Source organism: Callospermophilus lateralis, chromosome 10 (genome assembly GCF_048772815.1).
Source record: "Callospermophilus lateralis isolate mCalLat2 chromosome 10, mCalLat2.hap1, whole genome shotgun sequence".
NCBI lineage: Eukaryota > Metazoa > Chordata > Mammalia > Rodentia > Sciuridae > Callospermophilus > Callospermophilus lateralis.
Window position 1 is genome coordinate 76932847 of NC_135314.1, and position 20221 is coordinate 76953067.

The following is a 20221-nucleotide window of genomic DNA, read 5'->3' on the forward strand; positions in this document are numbered from 1 at the left end:
TACTGTCATGTATATCTAAAAAGAACAAATTTTTAAAAAGAGAGAGAGAGAAAGCAAAGTGATGGGAGTGGGGAGAGTAGAACATAAGAGAAAGAAAATCAGTAAAGGCAAATGTCCAATGTGGGGAGGGTCGGGAGGGTGAGTGATGCTGCTCTTCTCTGACAGGGTCAAGGAGAAAGGCTCTGGATTTTAGAACAGGTAACAGTCCTGCAAGGACAAACTCCTTTGAAGGCATGGACTTTGAGTTAGAAAAGCATGACATTCAAACCAAAGTCTGCTCTGGCATAAATTCTGGCTGTTTATCTTTCTCAAGTATTTTAGTTTCTCATGGACATGACTTGTGTTTTTGTATAGTTCCTTCCCAGTAAGCCAGCTCTAGACAAAGTGAAACGAAGGGGGCTTCTTTGGAAAACTTCTTGACTACTTGTTGAACACAGATGCCTGTTTGGTTAATTTTACTTGCCAACTTGGCTGGGCCATAGGGTGCCAAGATATTTGGTCAAACCTTGCTCTGCATGTTTCTGTGAGAGTGTTCTTAGGTGAGATGGGCACCCAACCCAGTAAAGCAGACGGGGCTTCCCAACATGAAGACCTGAATACAAGGAAAGGCTGACCTTTCCAGAGTCAAAGGGAGCTTTCCAGTAGACTGCCTTTAGTCTTCATCTGCAACAGCAGTCCTGTTTCCCAGAAAGATACCTTCAGACTTTGACTGCAAGTCTTTCCTGAGCAGGCCTCACCCATCAGACTCTGGACTTGCCAGCCTCTACAATTACATGAGCAACCCAGGGGCACTTAACCACTGAGTCACACCCCCAGTGCTTTTTATTTTGTACTTTGAGACAGGGTCTCACTTAGTTGCTTAGGCCTCGCTGAGTTGCTGAGTCTGGCCTCAAACTTGTGATCCTCCTGAGTCCCTGGGATTATAGGACATGAGCCAATTTTTAAAAATACATCTGTGTGTTTATCTACTCTACACACATACCTTTATGGATTCTGCTTCTCTGTAGAACCTTGGCTAATACAGCATCCTTTAAGTGGACAAGCAAGATTGAGACATAAGGAGAGTGTTCATGCCTTTCCTAATCAGCACCGTGCTGAGGAGTGTGGGCTAAGGGCAAAGGGCCAGGATCTTACCACCTTGGTGGGCCTGGTACATTCATGAGCTCTGTCTCTTCCTAGCACTCTGCCCTAGCACTCTGCCCTGGATAGGTCATCTAAGACCAGAAAACCATTGTTCTTGGCATGTTCTAGCATTTTACCACATGCTCCGTGCTTAAAACAACATAAATCTATTTATTATATATTTCTGGAGGTCAGATCAAAGTGTTGGAAGGGCTTCTGATGACTTTAGAGGAGAATCATTTCTTGCTTTTCCTACCTTTTAGAGGCTGTCTGCCGTCTTTGGAGAGTGGCTCCTTCCTCTCAGGGCTCCAACCTTCCATTTTCTGTTGTCACATCCACTATTCCCCAGATCTCCTGCTTTCCTCTTTAAAGGACCCTTATGATTACCTTGGACCCACCCAGAAAACCCAGGATAATCTCCTCATATCAGTATCCTTAACTGAATCACACAGGTATGCAAAGTCTTCTTCGACAAGTAGAGTAACATCTCAGACTGCAGGGATTTGGATGTGGTTAGCTTGAGTGGCTGGCGGGAGGTAGGGGGGCATCATGCAGCCTACCATACCTGTTCACCAGAGATAAGTGGTTCTACCTGGGAGGTGAGAAAGGACTGGAGTCTTAGATATCTGAGTTGGGTGTTGAAACAATTCCAGCTGCATTTTTCAGTGAATGCAAAAAGTTGTAACAACGAAAGGCTTTCTTAAGGGCTCCTAAAGAGACCTACATGTTGGTACTATATTTTTAACAATGGCGATTCTGTTCCTGGAATCATCACAGAGTAAAGCTTCTTCCACCTCAAAAAAATTTAATACAAAAAATGTTTTAGAAAGCATAGAATTGTGGTCAGGACTGGGGATATAGCTCAGTGGTAAAGCTTAACGTGTGAGGGCCTGTGTTCAATCCCGTCCCCGACCAAAAAAAAGTATAATACTGTGGTCATTTAGGTACCCAAATCTGTGGGGCTTTGTGATCTGGTAGCTTTGCCAGGCACTCCACTCCATCCAGTCTCCTGTAAGTGAGTTTTGGCAGGAATTAAAACGTTTTAAAAATGAACCTTGAGAAGCTCCTTCCACACATGTAATTCAAATCATAAATCATGTCACCATTTGTACCTTAGAACTTGTCATCCCAATATAAGTTCTAGAATTGTTTTTTTGTCCTCAACATTCTGAGTACAATTTTTGAGAATCAGTCACTTTCAGTGTTTCCCTCTTGGCCACATGGATAACTTTAAGGAAAATTCTGGCCCTTCTTTTCGTGTGTTGGCTATATTCTGGGTGCCATAGCCTTTGCTTGGTCTATTCTTAGAAAAAAACTTAGTTTTTAAATAATTTAAATAATAAATTTTCAAAAATCATTCTGATTCTCAATTCAGCAATTATTCTTGGGAAGTCTAGAATAATCTCAACCAGTCAGTAGGCTGATCTGATAGTTGAAAGCATTACCTACTTTTGGGGAGCCCAGGTTTGCATCATCTTGCAATGGCCTTCTTCTAGGCTGCTCCCTCATCGTCGGGCATGGAGGACTTCAAATAAATACTTGAGACTTGGTCTAGAGCGCAAGGATAATTTATTAACCTCATTCCAAGGACATTTATTACACACAATTATGCCTTTCTCCCTCCCCCGACTCCTCCTCTCTCTCTCTCACCTCGGAAATTCCCATTATTTATCTGTCTGGAATGGTTTTGGTTCTGTCAATCCAGTTCCCCCTGTTGAAATGTCTCAGCCATCTCAAGCCTTGCCTGAGACCTTTGGCTCTGTTACTTCACTCTCCATTTCTATTCTTGGCTTTCCTTTGTAAATCTTGACTTTAACGACGATGGGTCAGTTTCTTTTTTCTAATCTTCCCTTGAATTGCCATCAGGGCAAAGGAAGACATCCACAGAAATACTCCTGTCACTGTGTAGGCAAGTCCCAAGAAAAGGCTGCTACCTCCATTCCATGACAGTGTGGAAAGGATGACAGATTTTTCTCCTTGGAACTTGGTTACTGGAAAATCTAAGAAGACCCGTTAAGGATCCTTCACAGTACCTTTCATCTCTACCATTGCACACATAGAATATGTTAGGTTAAATCATATAAAATTGCTGTTTTGTAGGTAAAATAAATGGTTTGATATTCAGTTTCATATGATTCAACATGATCAAGAAGTATTCTGCATCTTGCTGGAATAAAATTAAGTAAAAACAAGCCTAGTTTCTATATACTCATAATCTGAATGACTTTGCAGACAGCTGAATAATGGACAAACATCCAAGGAAGTTAAAGTCATATACAGCAAACCTAAATTTTTATTTATGAATCAAGAGATCCAGGGGAGGTTAAGTTCCTTAATAGGCTAAACTTTGAATTCCTGCTTCAGGGGAAAATTTTCAGTGGGGGAGGATTTAGGGGGGGAAAAAAGTAAGTAAAATAATAGGATAGATGGCAAAGCATTTTTGATGGGAAAATTAAAGATGGTGCATTTGTTTGGGGTATGCAAAGGCCAGCATCCCCACTGCTGGGGAGAAAGTGTTTGAAGTGGGTTTGCTATCATTAGCATTTTAATGATGTCATTTGATTATGTATGTGGCCTGAGGTTTTTAAACATCTGGTGCCTTTTGTAAATGAAACTAATAAACAAACAAAGATTTCTCATAGCAACGGCAGAGGACAGAGGTATTTCCCAGCAAAGCTCTTAAAAGGCCTCAAATCACTTGGCAACACACTATTTAAAGGCACAAAGAAACATGTTAGGAAACTAGTTCTCTTTTTTCTTCTACATCAGACTTTCTCATTGTCACCAAGTTCCTGAGTGCCACCTAAACCCCTCTGCATGCCTGTCTTCTCCCTCAGTTCCATTTAGTGTGGGGAGGGGTCCCTCTCTCACACAGAGAACATCATATTTTCTATTTGTAGTGGCAACTGTCTGTAGCCCAGGCTCAGTTTTTCTTGCCTTTTTGCCAGACCCCTGGGTTGCTTGGGTAATATTCACAGTAGGGCCACCAGGTAGTACAATGGTAGGCTTGAAGCTCAGGATTGAAGGTCTATGGAGAAGACTTGAGAGTGATCAGCATTAAAACATGACTGAGAATGATGGAAACCAGATCCAGAGAGAGAGGAGGAACAGTGGTGTCCCTTGTTTGGAACACAGCCTTCCTGCCTCATCTCCCAGCTCCAACTCGTCCCAATGCATTACGCGGGCAGCAGTGCCTCCCCCACCTCCAACTTCTTGAATGCAGTTATAACTACTTTACTGGTAAGGCAGTCACACGCTGGGATCAGGGGTCCAACTTGAGAGGCAATTGTCAAGCAACTTCCTATCTCACTTAAATTTTTTTGAGGCAGAAAGGAGTTTTGCTGACATTTCCCTTAAAAGGTAATCTTCTACGATTTATTCTTTTTAAAATTTATTTTTTGTTTGTTCTAATCAGTTATACATGACAGCATCTGTCTTATAATGCTCCACAAGAGAGGCCATTTGTGGCTTTTATGCACATAGAATAGAATTAGAGACCCTGCGCTAAAGGAACTAGCTAAAGGCAAATGACTACAAGAGGAGGCAAAAAGCTAGGAGGCAGAGATGTTGTCACATTAGCAGGGACATTTCTGAAGCCACCACTCCCCTGTCAGAGATATCCATATACTTGCTGTAGGAGAGAAGAAGAAAACATGTAGTAGGAAACTGAAGCCTGCGCAGTCATTCATGGTTTATGTTTCCTCTAAAATTTCTCATTCAACCTCCTTGGGAGGTGAACAATTGTGTGCTAAGGAACTTCTAGTCTGCGTGGGGTCCCACCAAACAACTAGCTACTAACTCTGATATGCTGCAAGATGTACCCATGCCTGTTTGGGCTGAAGCTTCAAAGCTGTGCACAAGACCAGGAAAAGATTCTACTTCCAAGAGATTTTTTTTTTCCTCCCCTCAGAGAGCGTCGTAAAGAGAATTTAAAATTAACTCTGAAGATTAGAGTTAGTATAAATAATGTTTAAATATATAACCTCTTAAAGACAGTGTTTGGTGCCATTTTAAAGTTAAATCCTTTTTGTTTTTAAATTAAGAGTTATGCTGGACGTGCATGTCTGTAATCCCAAAGAGGAGGCTGAGGCAGGAGGAGGATGGTGAGTTCAAAGCCAGCCTCAGCAACTTAGCAAGGTCCTCAGCAATTTAGTGAGACCCTGACTTTAAAGATATATTTAAAAAGAAATATATCTTTTGGCTATATTTAAAAAGAAATATATCTTATGGCTCAGTGGTTAAGCAACTCTGGATTCAATCCACAGTACAGGAAAAAAAAAATAGTTACATTTGTATTTTTAAATTAAGTGGAAAGATTCTTGATCTCTATTAAGGCATATGTCTCTTAACTTGGACCATATGTCTATTACAAAGGCACCAACTCCCACTTGCTGGCTCAGCACCTAAGGGAGGGACAAACACAGCATCTTCAGTGCAGAGCTCATAGCCCGCCCAGCGTGGGCTGGATTAACTGGACTTGTTCCTTGAGTCCAGGGTGCCCTTGGGCTCTGATACTTTTGCCTAGAATAAAATATTCTCAGTCGCTACTTTTTTTTTTTTTTTGTACCAGGGATTGAACTCAGGAGCACTGCATCCCAAGCCCTATTTTATGTTTTTATTTAGAGACAGGGTCTTACTGAGTTGCTTAGTGCCTCTTTTGCTGAGGCTGGCTTTGAACTTGAAATCCTCCTGTCTCAGCCTCCCAAGTCACTGTGTGTACCACTGTTCTAGCTCTATTATTTTTAGTCTATATCTCAAATTTGCTTCTTATCAAAACTGTATCTCTTTACTTTCAGAATCCTCCATATCCCCATCCTATAGGTTTTAGGTCTCTAGGCAATGTTATTTAGTCTTTCTTTTCTTGGAGAACAAAATGCTTTGTCCCTAAGAACTTTTGTTATTCATGCTTATATGGACTTCTTTACCTGATACTGCAATTAGCTGTTAGTCCTTTAAAAAAGTACAAAATTTAAGTATATAACATGGTAACAAATAGCTATATAACAGTTGGAGATATGGCACCCCAAAATATGCCTCTTTAACCTATTATTTTGAAGACACTTGAAAAACAGCAAGTAAAAGAGGGATACTCCAACCTCCAATTTCTTCCTGAAAACAGATAAAACTTCCATGTGAAAGATGCCCTTCCTGGGCTGGGGTTGTGGCTCAGAGGTAGAGCACTTGCCTACCATGCATGAGGCATTGGGTTCAATTCTCAGCACCACATAACAATAAATAAATAAATAAAAATATTGTGTCCACTTATAACTAAAAAATAAATATTAAAAAAGATGCCCTTCCCTAATGTTATTTTGTAATAATAAATGTTAATAAATAATTTAAATGTTAATGTAACAATGTATGTGATAACTTTATTATGCTTTACATTGGTCATATTAAATATTAATAAAATCAAGTGATTTTATGCTTGTTGAAAAACAAAACAGAAGAAGAAAGATGCTCTTCCTACAACAGGAGAGAAGAAATGTTTTTATCACTAAAGACTGGGAGCTGAGGGTAAGGGGCATCTGTATAAACAAACTTGGTTAAACTAACCCTTATTTTTCTAATTACTTCTCCAAAATTGCCACTCTTTTCAACCTAGTACATACACACTTAGTCACTTCTTTGGGTCTTGTTTTACCTGAAAATGTTCCTACATCTGTGCAAATAAATTTTTGATGTTTTTTCCTCCTGTTAATGTCTTATGTCAGTCCTAGATGAAGACCCTAGAGGAGTAGGGGACAGTATTTCCTCCCCTCCACACTATTATCTATAAGAGAGAAATGCACTTTTTTTCTTTTGGTGAATAAATTTGGAGAATACCAAAGTATAAAATGCAAGAATTCAACAACCAGTAGCCAGATTTTCCTTCATCTTCAGAAAGAAAAGTGGTATAAAAGGATACTATAGGCTATGTCGAAAGTATAATTACCAGCAGGTAAGCCATCAGAAAAATATTTTACTCGATAGAGTCGACGGTACAGTTTCTTGAAGGTAGGAAAGGCAGCGGTCCGCATCCACACAATGAAGTCATCATTGAGGAAACCATTGTTTCCTGGATCACTTGTGTCCAGCTCATAGACGGGCTCCTGCCAGTATGGGGGCTTTTCAGTTCCTGAGGGAGGAAAACAAGGGGAATAGTAGAGAAAAATCACCTATCTATCTCCTCACTTTTCCCTAGGATGTAGAGAATGAAAGAACTTCATTCATGAGGAAAGAGAAATAGAAATCAGACTTTTAAAAGTGTGTGTGTGTGTGTGTGTGTGTGTGTGTGTGTGTGTGTGTGAAAGCTATCTGAATATGCAACAATTAAAAGTAATGGTCTTAAGGATTTTAAGGAAATACTCATGATAATTTCATAGGGTTAAAAAAGTGCAGAATATAAAAATATATGCATATTATGCCTTAACTACATTACACATGTATAAAACCTTGAAAAATAGGTAGAACAAAATGATATTGTCTTCAGCAGTATTATCATGGAAAATATAATTTTTATGTTTTATTTTATTTATTTACTTATTTATTTTTAGAAATATAGTTTAAAACTTTTTTTTGGTTGTAGTTGGACACAACACTTCATTTTATTTATGTATTTTTATGTGGTGGTGAGGATCGAACCCAGGGCCTTGCATGTACTAGGCCAGCCTTCAACTGCTGAGCCACAACCCCAGCCCAGGAAATATATTTTTAAAAAACATTTCACAAGTAATCTGAAGACAGCAAATTAAAACAAGACACTATTTCCATCCCAAAATTGGTTAATATTTAAAGAAAAAAGTGACAGGCATTGAGGAGGCTGTGGAAGAGAAACTCTTATTTGAAGTAGGCACGTGGATTACCATCTTTGATATTACAATCTAAAAATATACATGAAAAGCTTTATTATTTTGCATACTTTTTTTTTTTTTTTTTGGTGCAGAAATTCTGCTTCTAGAAATGTGTTCTAAGGAAATAGCCATGAAAGCGCAGGAAGATTGGTTCACATAGATGTTCACCCCAGCACTGCTCCTGAAAGCTCAAAGCTGATAAGGCGGAAGAATTAGAAAGTGGGTGGAGGTGCAGAGGCTAGGAATTGCAAGCCTCATCCCGCCAGGAAGCGAGGATGCTGGAGGAATGTTGGAAGCAGTGGGTGGAAGGCAGTGCCAGGAGACACGTTTGTTGACTGCACTCTTATTCTCACACTTCCCACTCCACAACTGGGGGCATGTCTTTCTTCTACTCTGCAGAGAACTCATGAGAACAGTCTCATCTTCTTCCGCTTTTCCATTACCAGTTAGGCCAGTGCCTGACACATATAGTAGGTGTTCAATAAATGCTTGAAAAAAGGAGGAAGGATTCCAACTAAATCTGACAGAAGTTGGTAATAAAAACCACACTGGATTTTAAAGAGTTAGTCAATTAGGGTAGATTTTTTTTTTTTTACTTCCATAAAACTGGCTCTACTTGTAGGATGTGCACATGGTAAAAAGGAGCCACTCTTTCTCAACTCTGACTTCTGACTAAAGTATTTCCTACCAAAAAAAATCCAGAATTACTGTGGCGTATGCCTGTTATGCCAGTGGCTCAGGAGATTGAGGCAGGAGAATCACAAAGCCAGCCTCAGCAACTTAGCGAAGCCTTAAGAATCTCAGTGAGACTCTGTCTCTAAATAAATTAATTAAAAAACAAACAAACAAACAATAAAACCAAGAAAGAGCTAGGGATGTGGCTTAGTGGTTAATCACCCTGGGTTAAATCCCTCCAAAAATAAATCCAGACTTGTTTTTGAAGCATGGGCTATGGTATTTATAAAAGCATATGCTAAATTTGGTTGGATTAATCTGTTGAAGTATGTTTGTATACAATTGTACTTCCTCTGGAAATAATCCTTTGCTGGAGAATCTTTCTTTGTAAACACCATGGAGCCTGCCTATCTTACCCCTTCCCAAGACTTCAATCACTTTTGCTAGAAAAAATTTTGTTCAAAGTTGAAATTGCCTTTGGTGCTTGCACTGTGGACCTCACCTTCTTTCTACTTTGGCTTGAGATTATGACCTAAGGTGGAATGTCCTGTGGGCTACTGATGTCAGAAGCACCCAGTTCAAAGGGCTGGACATGGTGGTACATGCCTATAATCCTAGTAACTCTAGAAGCTGAGGTAAGAGGATCGAAAGTTTGAAGTGACCTGAGCAATTTAGCGAGACCATATCTCAATATTTTAAAAAGGTCTGGTGATGTAGCTCAGAGGTAGAATACCCCCAGGTTCAATCCCCAGGACCACTGAAAAAACAAAAAGCAAGTTCAAAGGCAGTTTCTCCTATCAACTCCCAATCCCAATCCCACCCCATCCCATGCATCCAGAGTATAAGTAAGAAACATGGTTTAAGAGATACAAACATTCTTCTTTTTCAAGTTCCCTGGGTCATTTGTATTCATCTATTCATTCAACAATAAACATTTCTTGATTACTCACTGTGTATCAAGCACCAGAAATACAAACCTGCATAAAACCCATCTCCTCCCTCCAGGAATTCATAGACAGGTATGCAAAAAGAAGGGTACAATGTGGTGAGTGACTCTTACAATAAAATCAAGAACAAAGTGCAGCAGGAGTTGAGAGAAAGCCAAGGACCCTTTGTGTTATAGGCCTATGGTTATGTGGTAAGACAAAACAACAGAATGTTGCCAAGTTCCTTTCAAAAACTAGTAACTGAATTATAGACACAGTGACCACACATGCTAGTTTGCTGAGAACAGTCTCAGTTTATGTCTGTTTTCCCATCTGATTTAGCATGTACTACAGATAAACAGTGTATATACAATTTCATCCCACCAGCTCTCAGGCATGGTCTTTTTTTTTTTTTTTTTTTTTTTTAAATTAATTTATTTATTTTTTTATTGGTTGTTCAAAAACCCTACAAAGCTCTTGACATATCATATTTCATACATTAGCATACATTAGCTTCAAGTGAGTTATGAACTCCCTTTTTTACCCCAAGTACAGATTGCAGAATCACATGGGTTACACATCCACATTTTTACATAATACCATAATAGTAACTGTTGTATTCTGCTACCTTTCCTATCCTCTACTATCCCCCCTCCCCTCCCCTCCCATCTTCTCTCTCTACCCCCTCTACTGTAATTCATTTCTCACCTTGTTAGTAGAGTGTGAACTTCCCATATGCAATGAATGGCCTACTTCTAACTTGTGATTGTATGTGAAAGATGAGCAGGAATACTTTCAGTCAAAATCTAATATAAGCTATCCCTGTGACCTCTGCCAGCTGTTTCACATTCCAGCCAGCTAGCCCATAGTTTCTGTTTTGGCCTGTGAGTTGTGTGAAGCTGCCAGAGTGCAAATCAGTGGGGTCAGTGGAAAACGTGGGAAATTATAGGTTCGGTTATACGCATATGATTAATGTGTGGGAAATAGATGGCAAGCACTCCTGCTGAGAGGAGTTTGAACTCTCTTGCAAAAGTGTTTTTTCTATTTATTTTATGGTGTAATTGTACAACTATTATATTGTTTGATGTCATTTTTTATTTGTTAATAAACCCTTTTAGCTGTCAAGGGCTAAAAAGTGGGATGTATGTGTTTAATGTGAAAATGAGTAGAGTTTCTTAAGGAAGTTGATGAATACACACATACCATATGAAAATCTAAAGAGATAAATCTGCTGAAGAACATCAGAATTTGCTTCAAAAGATTGTTGCTTACTTTTAAAAGATTATGTCCAAAGACAATGGTTCATTTATGTATCACTGTGAGCATGACTTTTTATTAACATCAGATGAATTTCTTTTAGTTTCATTTTTCTATTACAGATAGTTTTTGTAACCAAAGAAAAGCTTTTAATGTGTTGACTCCATTAGCACAAGAGGAACTTTGTAAAGAGTTAAATGAGGCCATTTTTATGTGAATATCCTCACATACAAAAATCAGGTAAATTACCTATAATAGTTTGATGGGGGAGTGGTTAATTCCTCATAGAATCAAAGCCAAGTTCTTAGAAGTTTAATCATTGAAGATGAAACCACCAACATTATTGTAAATGTTACTATAAACTCAGCTAAAAGCTTCAAGAGTCAAGTTTAAATTGGTTTGTAGTGACATAATAAAATATAGTTTTGTAATGATGTAAGTAAAGATAATACTCTTGGTAAATTGAGAAATCGACATAGAAAAAATGTACTTAAAATTGGTCATTGTGTATATATAATTAACAATTGTATCTTAGCAAGCTACAATATCTCATTAATCAAAACAAGAGCTGCAGTTGTACAAATTTAATTATTTTTGTATATTTACTAAGACTGAACTGCAAAATTTTTATAATGACACATGTTAAATTAAACATATTTCAGCATAATACCACTTACAGTACCATGGATAAGAATTTTAGAAATACTTGAACTTTTAAGGAATGTTTTTGTATATCAGATGGTATGTCCTACAGTGATCTTGAATTTTTTCTGTAAATGAATCCTCTAATTTTGGTTGCATTTTGCTCAAAATAGTTAAAAAATTTTTTGAAGTGTCTGAAATATTAAATATCAAAAGCTTAAATTTTTGAAGATTTAATGAACTATAATTATTAAAAACCAAGCTTGCAAGTAAGACTGAATTCTAACTGTGTTAAAGCAAACAAATAATTTTTAAATTCTATAACTATGCTTTGGAACATCTTGATTTATGTGAAGACTTTTTAAAATATTTTTTTTTTTTAGTTGTAGATGGACACAATATCTTTATTTATTTATTTTTATGTGGTGCTGAGTATTGAACCCAGTGCCCCATACATGCTAGGCAAGTGCTCTACTACTGAGCCACAACCACAGCCCCATGTGAAGACTTTTGATAGCCCTGGACTGGATAAAATTTTCTGTACTAGATGAAATGATACTGAGAAGGTCTAAGATTTATAGCATTTAGATTTAGTAATACATTCAAAAGAATCAAAAGTAGAAAAAAAGACTATATGAAGTAAAAACAACAACCATTATTGATGAAAATATTTGGATTAAAATACTAGAATATTCTACTGAAAAGAAATTGAAATTGAGAATTTCCTCCATTTAGCCAAATTGTCTGTGAGTATCTTGTCACCTATAGAGTATTTTCTCAATAAATCAGTTTAGAGTAAAAAGAGAAGAATCAGTTAAAGGCGTTAACAATTTCAAATTGATTAACTAAAAAATTCAAATTTAAAAAGAGTTGAAAATTTTTGTGAAAGAATTAAAATTAGAGGCTGGGGTTGTGGCTCAGGGGTAGAATGCTCACCTGACATGAAAAAGGCCCTGGGTTCGATCCTCAGCACCACATAAAAGTAAATTAAAAAAAGGTATTGTGTTCAACTACAACGAAAAAAATAAATATTAAAAAAAGAATTAAAACTAAGGCAACAGTAAAAATAATAAGTTCATTAAAAATATAGGGGCATATATAAAGACAGATATTGTTGGCCAAGAAATTGTGAAATTATATCCAGAATAAATAAGGTGAATGTGTATCCTGAATAAACATCCTACTTTTGTTATCTTGTAATATTTAGATAATAACTAAAGTAGTTTTTCTAAAAGTTGTTTTATTGTACACTTGTATGTTATTTTGATTTTTGAAGCAACTGCATTTTTGAAAGTAGATTTTAGTACAATTATTTTATAGATCTATGAATGTTATGTCAATTTATTGATCAGTAAATGAAAACTCCAAATAGGTATATAGCTAGTTATTCTAGTGCCCCCTTTTACTCTCAAAAGTGCATCAGTTTGGATGATAAATTATATGATCATCCTGAATACAGTTGAAGTAGCAAGTTTCTTAAAACATCGCCTTTGTCTTGATGGTAAATTGGGAGGAAATAGAACCAGTTTCATGTTTCATGTTTCTGGTAGGTACATGAAGGAGATGCACATAGTAGGGAGAGTTAAAGTGAAAAGGAGTCAACAAAGAAATAGATAAGAAGGATTCATAAACATCTCTTCATTCATTCAAAACAAGTTTTTGTAAAGAGGTTAGAATATTGAACTACTGTATAGATCTTACCTATAAAATGATCAGAGAGATTTCTGAAACTTGGATTCTGAAATTTGACGTACTTATCTGTCCACCATGTAAGTCCAGTCTTTAGCATTGGAACTTGGATATGTTCAGATGTGGAACGGGTATATGAAAGGATTATAGTATCTGAAAGGAAATTGCAAGTTGTATCAGAGGTGCATGCTAGTAATTTTGCCACCTTTCAAAATGTAGAACCAAAATGCAGAATAGATGAAAAAAAGGTTTTTTTGCAGTCTCAACACTCCTACATGCCATAGATGCTAGAATCACAAGACCATTCTTTTTCCAGCCGAAGTTGAGGCAATTATTGAAAAATACTCTTGAGCTCCATCTAACTTGTATTCTCCGACCATTCCTTCAGATTTCTGGCAAGGAAGAATTTACTTGCAAATGAAATACCATACGTTGGTGTTCTGGCTTAACCAGGATAATACATACAGCATTAAAAAAAAAAAAAAGAAGAAGAAGAAGAAAAAAAAAAAAAACCCTGCCCCTCAGCTGCAAGGATTATGTCCTGGATATCTAGGAAGTCATACACTACGGAAAAGGAACATCACAGAGATAGAAAAAAGTCACCTACCATTGAACATGCTGTTGGCAATAGCACCGCAGGGAGCAATGGGGATCTTATTAGAGGTCACTTTGAATGGAGCACAGTTCTCAACATCCTGGATGCAAGATGACACAGCAATGAGAAATGCTTTTGGCAAACTCTTAGAATACTGAAAGAGGGAACATTGGCAACATTGATCAACCTACCCTGTTTTATTGAAACAGACCAGTAGTTTGGAATACTATCTGTTTTTCCCAGGTTTCTGGTTCACTTACACAAGCACATTTTTGTGTTTGGAGATATGCATGTATCTATGTGGGTGTCTAAATGTTTTTCTTTTCTCATTAACAATACATAACTTACCAAAAGTTCTGTAGGAAGAAACTTAACCTTGTGGCTATGCTATCTATCACACTAAATGCTGGGATACATTTTTTTTTTTTTTTAGGTGTAGATGGACACAACACAATGCCTTTATTTATTTATTTATTTATTTATTTATTTTTTGAGAGAGAGAATTTTAAAAAAATATTCATTTTTTAGTTTTCGGTGGACACACATTTTTATCTTATTTGTATGTGGTGCTGAGGATCAAACCCAACGCCTCGCACATGCCAGGCGAGCGCACTACCACTTGAGCCACATCCCCAGCCCCAGTACTCTTTCTCAATAACAGTTATCCTGTATATCCAGCTCCTTAATTCATGCAAAAACAAAATAAGCATTACTGTTTTATTAAACCTTAACTTTTGAGTTTATTTTTCATTCCCTTTTAGACTAAAAAAATCCCCCTGGTTTAAAAAATAAAAAGAATATTACAAAAAAATTAAATAAAGTCTTACCATTAAATCCTTACCCATCAGTTGGTTATGACTTCTGGATAGGACATAGCGATAAAGGTTCTGATAGAAGCCATACAATTTATAGTACATATAAACATCACCCTGAATGGGAGAAAAGTAAGAAGAAACAGACAGTAGGAGAAATTAACTGGAATGTTAATAAACTTGGACAGAAATTTTTAAGACAAAAAGTACTGAAAAAAATTAATGGGAATTGAAAGTTTCTTTTTGGAAAATAGGAACCTAAGAAATAATTCTTAACAATCACTACTGGGAAGTCCTGGTCTATAGACATTATTGTAATGACTAAATAAATTATTTGTAAAGTTTTCATAAGGGCTACTCTTCTCTTGCCTTGAAATATTTTTTTATAACCAGGCTTTGTATTTTCAAGATATAAAATTTGTTTTTACAAATATTGTTATTTCCTAGCTATATCAGGAAAAACACTTCACTAAGGGTTGTGGTAGGCACATAAAGTCATATAATTTCAAAGCAAATATATGAAATATTATTCAAAATTGGAGCTACTGAGCATATTTAGGTATCTGTGCATACTGGGCACATAAAAGCCATGTGACTAGAAGCTGCTTCTTCTTTTTAAAAAAACTTTTTAGTTGTAGATGAACACAATACCTTTATTTTATTTATTTTTATGTGGTACTGAGGATTGAATCCAGTGCCTCACACATGCTAGGCAAGTGCTCTATCACTGAGCCACAACCCCAGCCCTGAGACTAGTTGCTTCTTGTGTCAGCCTCCAGATGTTTTGCCTTTTTATTCCTAGGATCTAGCACAGTACCTGGCATGTAATAATTACTCAAGAAAAAGTAAGCCATCTGCTATGGACACAGATGGAATGACTCACTGATCCAAAAGAAGGCAATCTTTTTGGTACTGAGGATTGAACCCAGGGGCGCTTAACCACTGAGCAACATCCCCAGCCCTTTTTTATACTTTATTTAGAGACAGGATCTTACTGAATTGCTTAGGGTTCACTAAGTTGTGTAGGCTGGCTTTGAACTCACAATCCTCCTGCCTCAGCCTTCTGAGCTGCTGGAATTTCTGGCATGTGCCACTGTGCCCAGCTCCCTAGGGACACTTGACCACTGAGCTGCTGACCCAGCCCCTTTTTATTTTTCATTTTGAGATAGGGTCTCCCAAAGTTGTGTAGGCTGGTTTTAAACTTGAAATCCTCCTTCCTCAGTCTCCTAAATTGCTGGGATTACAGGCATGTACCACCTTACCCAGCTAAGAAGGTGATTTTCATCCTAAAAATAAGTAGCCTTGTTGCCATGAGAGATACCTTTCCATGTGTGCTATTGTAAAAGGCTGTTCAGTCACAGGCTACCATTGTGATTTTACCTTTATGGTGACAAACCAAGCCTCTTGAAATCACCAGGCAGAAATAAGACAGATTTTACTAACACCACACATGGAAATGTCCAATGTAGTTGTTTATAATTAATATACCACATACCTTCAAAATAATGAAGGCCTGTATCTCAAAATAAAAAGGCTTACCTTTATTAAGTATATCTTCTTGATATATAGATATATAGATCTTCTCTCTTGGAAGAGCCTACCTCAGTATCCCTGCTATGCTTAGCCCCTGGTTTGTGGGACCCTGGGGAGCATGGCCTTCATGCAAACACTTGATTTCAGAGCACAGGAGTTGAGATCATCCCTATCACTCTCTGCATGTCCTCCTGACTTAATCAAATGAAAAATGCATTTCCTTCAACTCCTCAAAGGTATTTCAAGGCCCTGTTCTGTCCTCTGGACTCTGTATCCCTCAACTGCACCAAACTCCCATTGACCTGGTCCCCCTCCTCCTCTTCATCGATGGCTCTCTACATGGGATGGATCTTAGTCCTGGCAGGTTTTCTCTTGAGTTTCCCGCTGAACATTCCACCCCAAGGAGGTGCTGTTCCTACCTCACACCCAGGTGGTTCCAAACCTAAACCATCATCATCTCCTGAAAACCCTCCTCACCTCTGCCCCTTCCCCCTTTCTCCTCTATTTCCTAACTTTTCTCCTTCCCTAGGGTCAGACCTGTCTTGTGGTCTGGCAGCTCTCTCAGCTTCCAGCTCCCTTCTCATTTCCCTCTCAGGCGTCCCTCCATTAAGTCTCTTGCGTGTCTCATTTTGTCTTGGTTTTTTCTTCTCAGAGAAACCTAGACTAACAAATATGACTTTACTCAGCAGGAACTTCTCAATATTTCTTTGCCATTTCTTACAGTGCCTGACAATCAGGCCAAGAGTCTCTTTGGGATTAGGCAGTTACATACGGGGAATATCTCAGGGACGGGAGCTCCCAAGGAAGTCTCACTGACATTAGCTTACTATGTGACCTTGGTCAAGTCACCTAACCTCCCAGCCCATTAGTTTTCTCATTACAAAATGAGTGGTTGAATTCAATGATCTCTGGTTACCTCCTGTGCTGACATTTGAAATAAAACCTATTTGATTGATTTTAAGAATCATGTTACAAAGTTGGGAAGGTAAAGAGTGTTAAAACTTAAAAATGAAGAAACAAAGGTGAATAATAATACAAGGAGTGTGTGGGGGGTGTCATAAACTCAAGATTTGTCACCCTCACCCTGCCTTTTTTTCTTTTTTAAATACTTTTTTTTTAGTTTTGTTTAACCATTTGATGGAAATTGTCAACTTATGGAGCAGAGTTCAATAGAAGTATAACAGCACAAAGTCAACTGAACTCTTCAATTTCACTAACCTTCATAGTCTTTTTAAGGTTGAAGGGAATGGAGCAGGTGCATTGTTTGTCAAAATTTAAGGCATTTTCCCGCATTTTAGCACAGTCTTCACAAATGTTTGTGTAATTAATCTGTCAGGCAGGAAAAAGAACAATTATTAATTTAAAAATTACACGAGTTCTGATCAAGTCCCAAGTACACCAAAGTCTTCAACTTGCTGGGGCATGGAGCCTTCAACTTGACTGATGGGCATCATGTGCTGTGCAGGCAAGTGTTCCAGGGTGTTTCACGGGGAGTGGGCCTTCGTGCAGTCTTTCGTTTGAGGACCTGGCAGCATTTGGTCACTTGCCTGGAGTTCAGTGTTTCTGTTGCATTCTCATGTGTCCTGTTGGGACGAAGCCTTGCCTCTTGATCATAAAGAAGTGTCAGTAGGAGGGTATTAGTCAGTGACTCATGAAAACTGGGCTTATAGTCTGAGTCTAATCACCTTTATGAGGAAGTTGCTTCACTGTTTTGCCATTTTATTGTATGAAAAGCATTCATATCTATACGTGTATGAAGATGTGAGAAAAAAAAAGAATAGCGTTACCTTAGATTGGGTAGAGAGAAGAAGTGATGGGAGGGGAGAGGAGGGGATGGGGGGGAAGGGAAAGATAGTGGAATGAAATAGACATTATTATTGCTGTGTGTATATACGTGACTGTATGACCTGTGATTCTGCAACCTGTACGCTAAGAAAAATGAGAAATTTTATCCCATCTGATTCAAATGTATGATATGTCAAGGTCATTGTATTGTCATGTGTAACTAATTAAAACTAAAAATTAAAAAAAACCACATTCATATCAATGGATTATTTTAAATGGCATACAGAGGAAATTACCCCAAATGACCAAACACAGAGAAAGAAGTGTTCCAAGTATGATTATTGATGCATGTGGAATAAATCTAGTTTAAAAATGGTGTTGCATTCTGCTTGTTTCTTTATTTCAAAGTCAATATGTATTGTATACATGTACTAAACTATCACATTGTATTCAATAAATATGTATAATATTTACATGTTAATTAAGAAACTAAAATAAAAATGCACTTTTTTTTTAAGTTGAAGGTTCATATCTTTGGCTCTTGTTCTTTATCAGTGCGATTCATGGATCCTTGGCATTGGCACTCCTCTTGCCTCTATTAGTGGCATGCCTGCTCCTCTGCCAGTGTAAAAAGCAACTGATTCTGCCAGGCCCTTGCACACAAATATGGCTGAGCTGACCAGCTTGAGGGCAACTGTCGTTAATAGGTAAAAGGGACAAATAAAGCAACCACATGGGCTCTATCGCTATCTGTACTGGTGAGCTAAAAGAGGGATGTTTGCAATCTCATCTATGTCCCTGTTTAGGCACCATGTTCTTTAACTAATCTTTCCCATTTATAGTCCCAAAGCTGAAAATTCCTGGAAACTGCATTTAAAATGTGAGTTGGAGGGGGCTGAGGTCGTAGCTCAGTACTAGAGCACTTGTCTAGCACGTGTGAGGCACTGGATTCAAGCCTCAGCACCACATAAACTAACTAAATAAATAAAAGGTATTGTATCCACCTATAACTTGGGAGAAAAAAAAAAAGTAAGAGGACCCAGGTGTGGTGATGCACAGCTATAAGTCCAGGGGCTCGGGAGTTTGAGGCAGAAGGATTGTAAGTTCAAAGCCATCCTCATCAACTTAGCAAGGCCCCAAGCAACTTGATGAGACTCTTGTCTCTAAATAAAATATAATAAAGGGATGGGGATGTGGCTCAGTGCTTAAGTACTCCTAGTTCAATCCCCAGTATGTATAACTAACTAAATAAATAAACAAATAAAAGTAAGCCAGGACAAACCTCTATTTCCTGAACTTTCCATGCAGACAATAAAAGGATGATACCTATGCAAAAGCAGAATGTTCCTGTGGCAAAAAATATAGTGAAGACTGCCTGGTTTGAGAAGTGAAGCCGGTGGGCAGGCAGCTTTTGTTGCTTTATGGCTGAGTTCTCTGGCATTCTGGAGAGGTGATGTTGGAATTCCTTCTCCATGTTGGTCCTGTAGGAGACTAGACACACTTCTGGGACATTTAGAACATTCCTACTCATAGTAATACCACATAGTGTTAATGTTACAGGAAGAATTACATGAACCCTTCCTTTGCAGTATCTTTTTACTTCCTGGACTTATTCTTTAACCAGATCTGATATTCATCAGGAGCAGAGCTCTCTTCAGTCAGCTATTGCTAGGTATATTTTACCCAGGCTCAGAAAGACTTGTAGCGCTAAATGCCATACCTAGAAGGGATAGTCCACAGCAAGGTCTATAGAAATTAACATCGGGCAACAAACACACAGAAGTAGTCACTATGGGCTATTTCTGGAATTTGGTGACTAATTCAAGGCAAGCCCTTCTTGAAATGGGAAAAACAAATTTATCTTTAAGAACTTGCTCAGATCCTGGGATACATAAAGATAAATTAGGGTTGTCATTTTTTTTTTTTTTTTCAAAATCTGGCTGTCACCTAATGTGTGTATAAACCGAGTTGGAAAAATGCTCTCAGATAGCCAGCTTTGGTATTTGTGACAATGAGGAAGGGAGAAGCATACAAGGAATTGTAAAACACAGACATTTAATTTCAGCAGATTCCTTTTTTTTTTTCATTCGTAAGAAAAAATTCCATAGAAAATGCAGATTAAAACATCTCTTTCTAATTTCTCCCAAGTGCGTTACTTGGAGTAGCCTGGATAAGGTAAGAGAAAGATCATCAAATGTTCAACAGTGGTGTATGGTATTAGGTAGGCCTGGTTGGTTTTTGTTTTTTCCCTCACTTACTAGAAATCCATTAACATTTTCATTAGGCTGTTAACAATAGTTAATTATTTAGAAACTGGCATTAAAAATGTAGAATTAGGATTTTTAAAATTAG

General features: G+C 37.8%; 1 protein-coding gene across 1 annotated transcript; it reads right to left on the minus strand.

Moving 5' to 3' along the window:
- Positions 1–2934: 2934 nt before the first annotated feature.
- Positions 2935–19343, minus strand: LOC143407870 (cell cycle control protein 50C-like). The gene is made up of 7 exons (XM_076867033.2): positions 19152–19343; positions 17303–17413; positions 14567–14668; positions 13752–13839; positions 13157–13297; positions 7031–7240; positions 2935–3122 (listed from the first exon to the last, which is right to left on the minus strand). Exons 1-7 carry the CDS (start codon positions 19341–19343, stop codon positions 2935–2937), a joined length of 1032 nt encoding a protein of 343 aa, XP_076723148.2.
- Positions 19344–20221: the final 878 nt, after the last annotated feature.

What these genes read in the sequence shown, in the direction of transcription:
- LOC143407870 (XM_076867033.2), bottom strand. Translation starts at nt 19,343, where the DNA reads ATGGAGAAGGAATTCCAACATCACCTCTCCAGAATGCCAGAGAACTCA. An exon ending in ACCTTAAAAAGACTATGAAG is followed by an intron (nt 14,669 to 17,302) that starts GTTAGTGAAATT and finishes TCTCCCATTCAG; the next exon opens with GGTGATGTTTATATGTACTA. An exon ending in TGCCAACAGCATGTTCAATG is followed by an intron (nt 13,298 to 13,751) that starts GTAGGTGACTTT and finishes ATTTCCTTTCAG; the next exon opens with ATACTATAATCCTTTCATAT.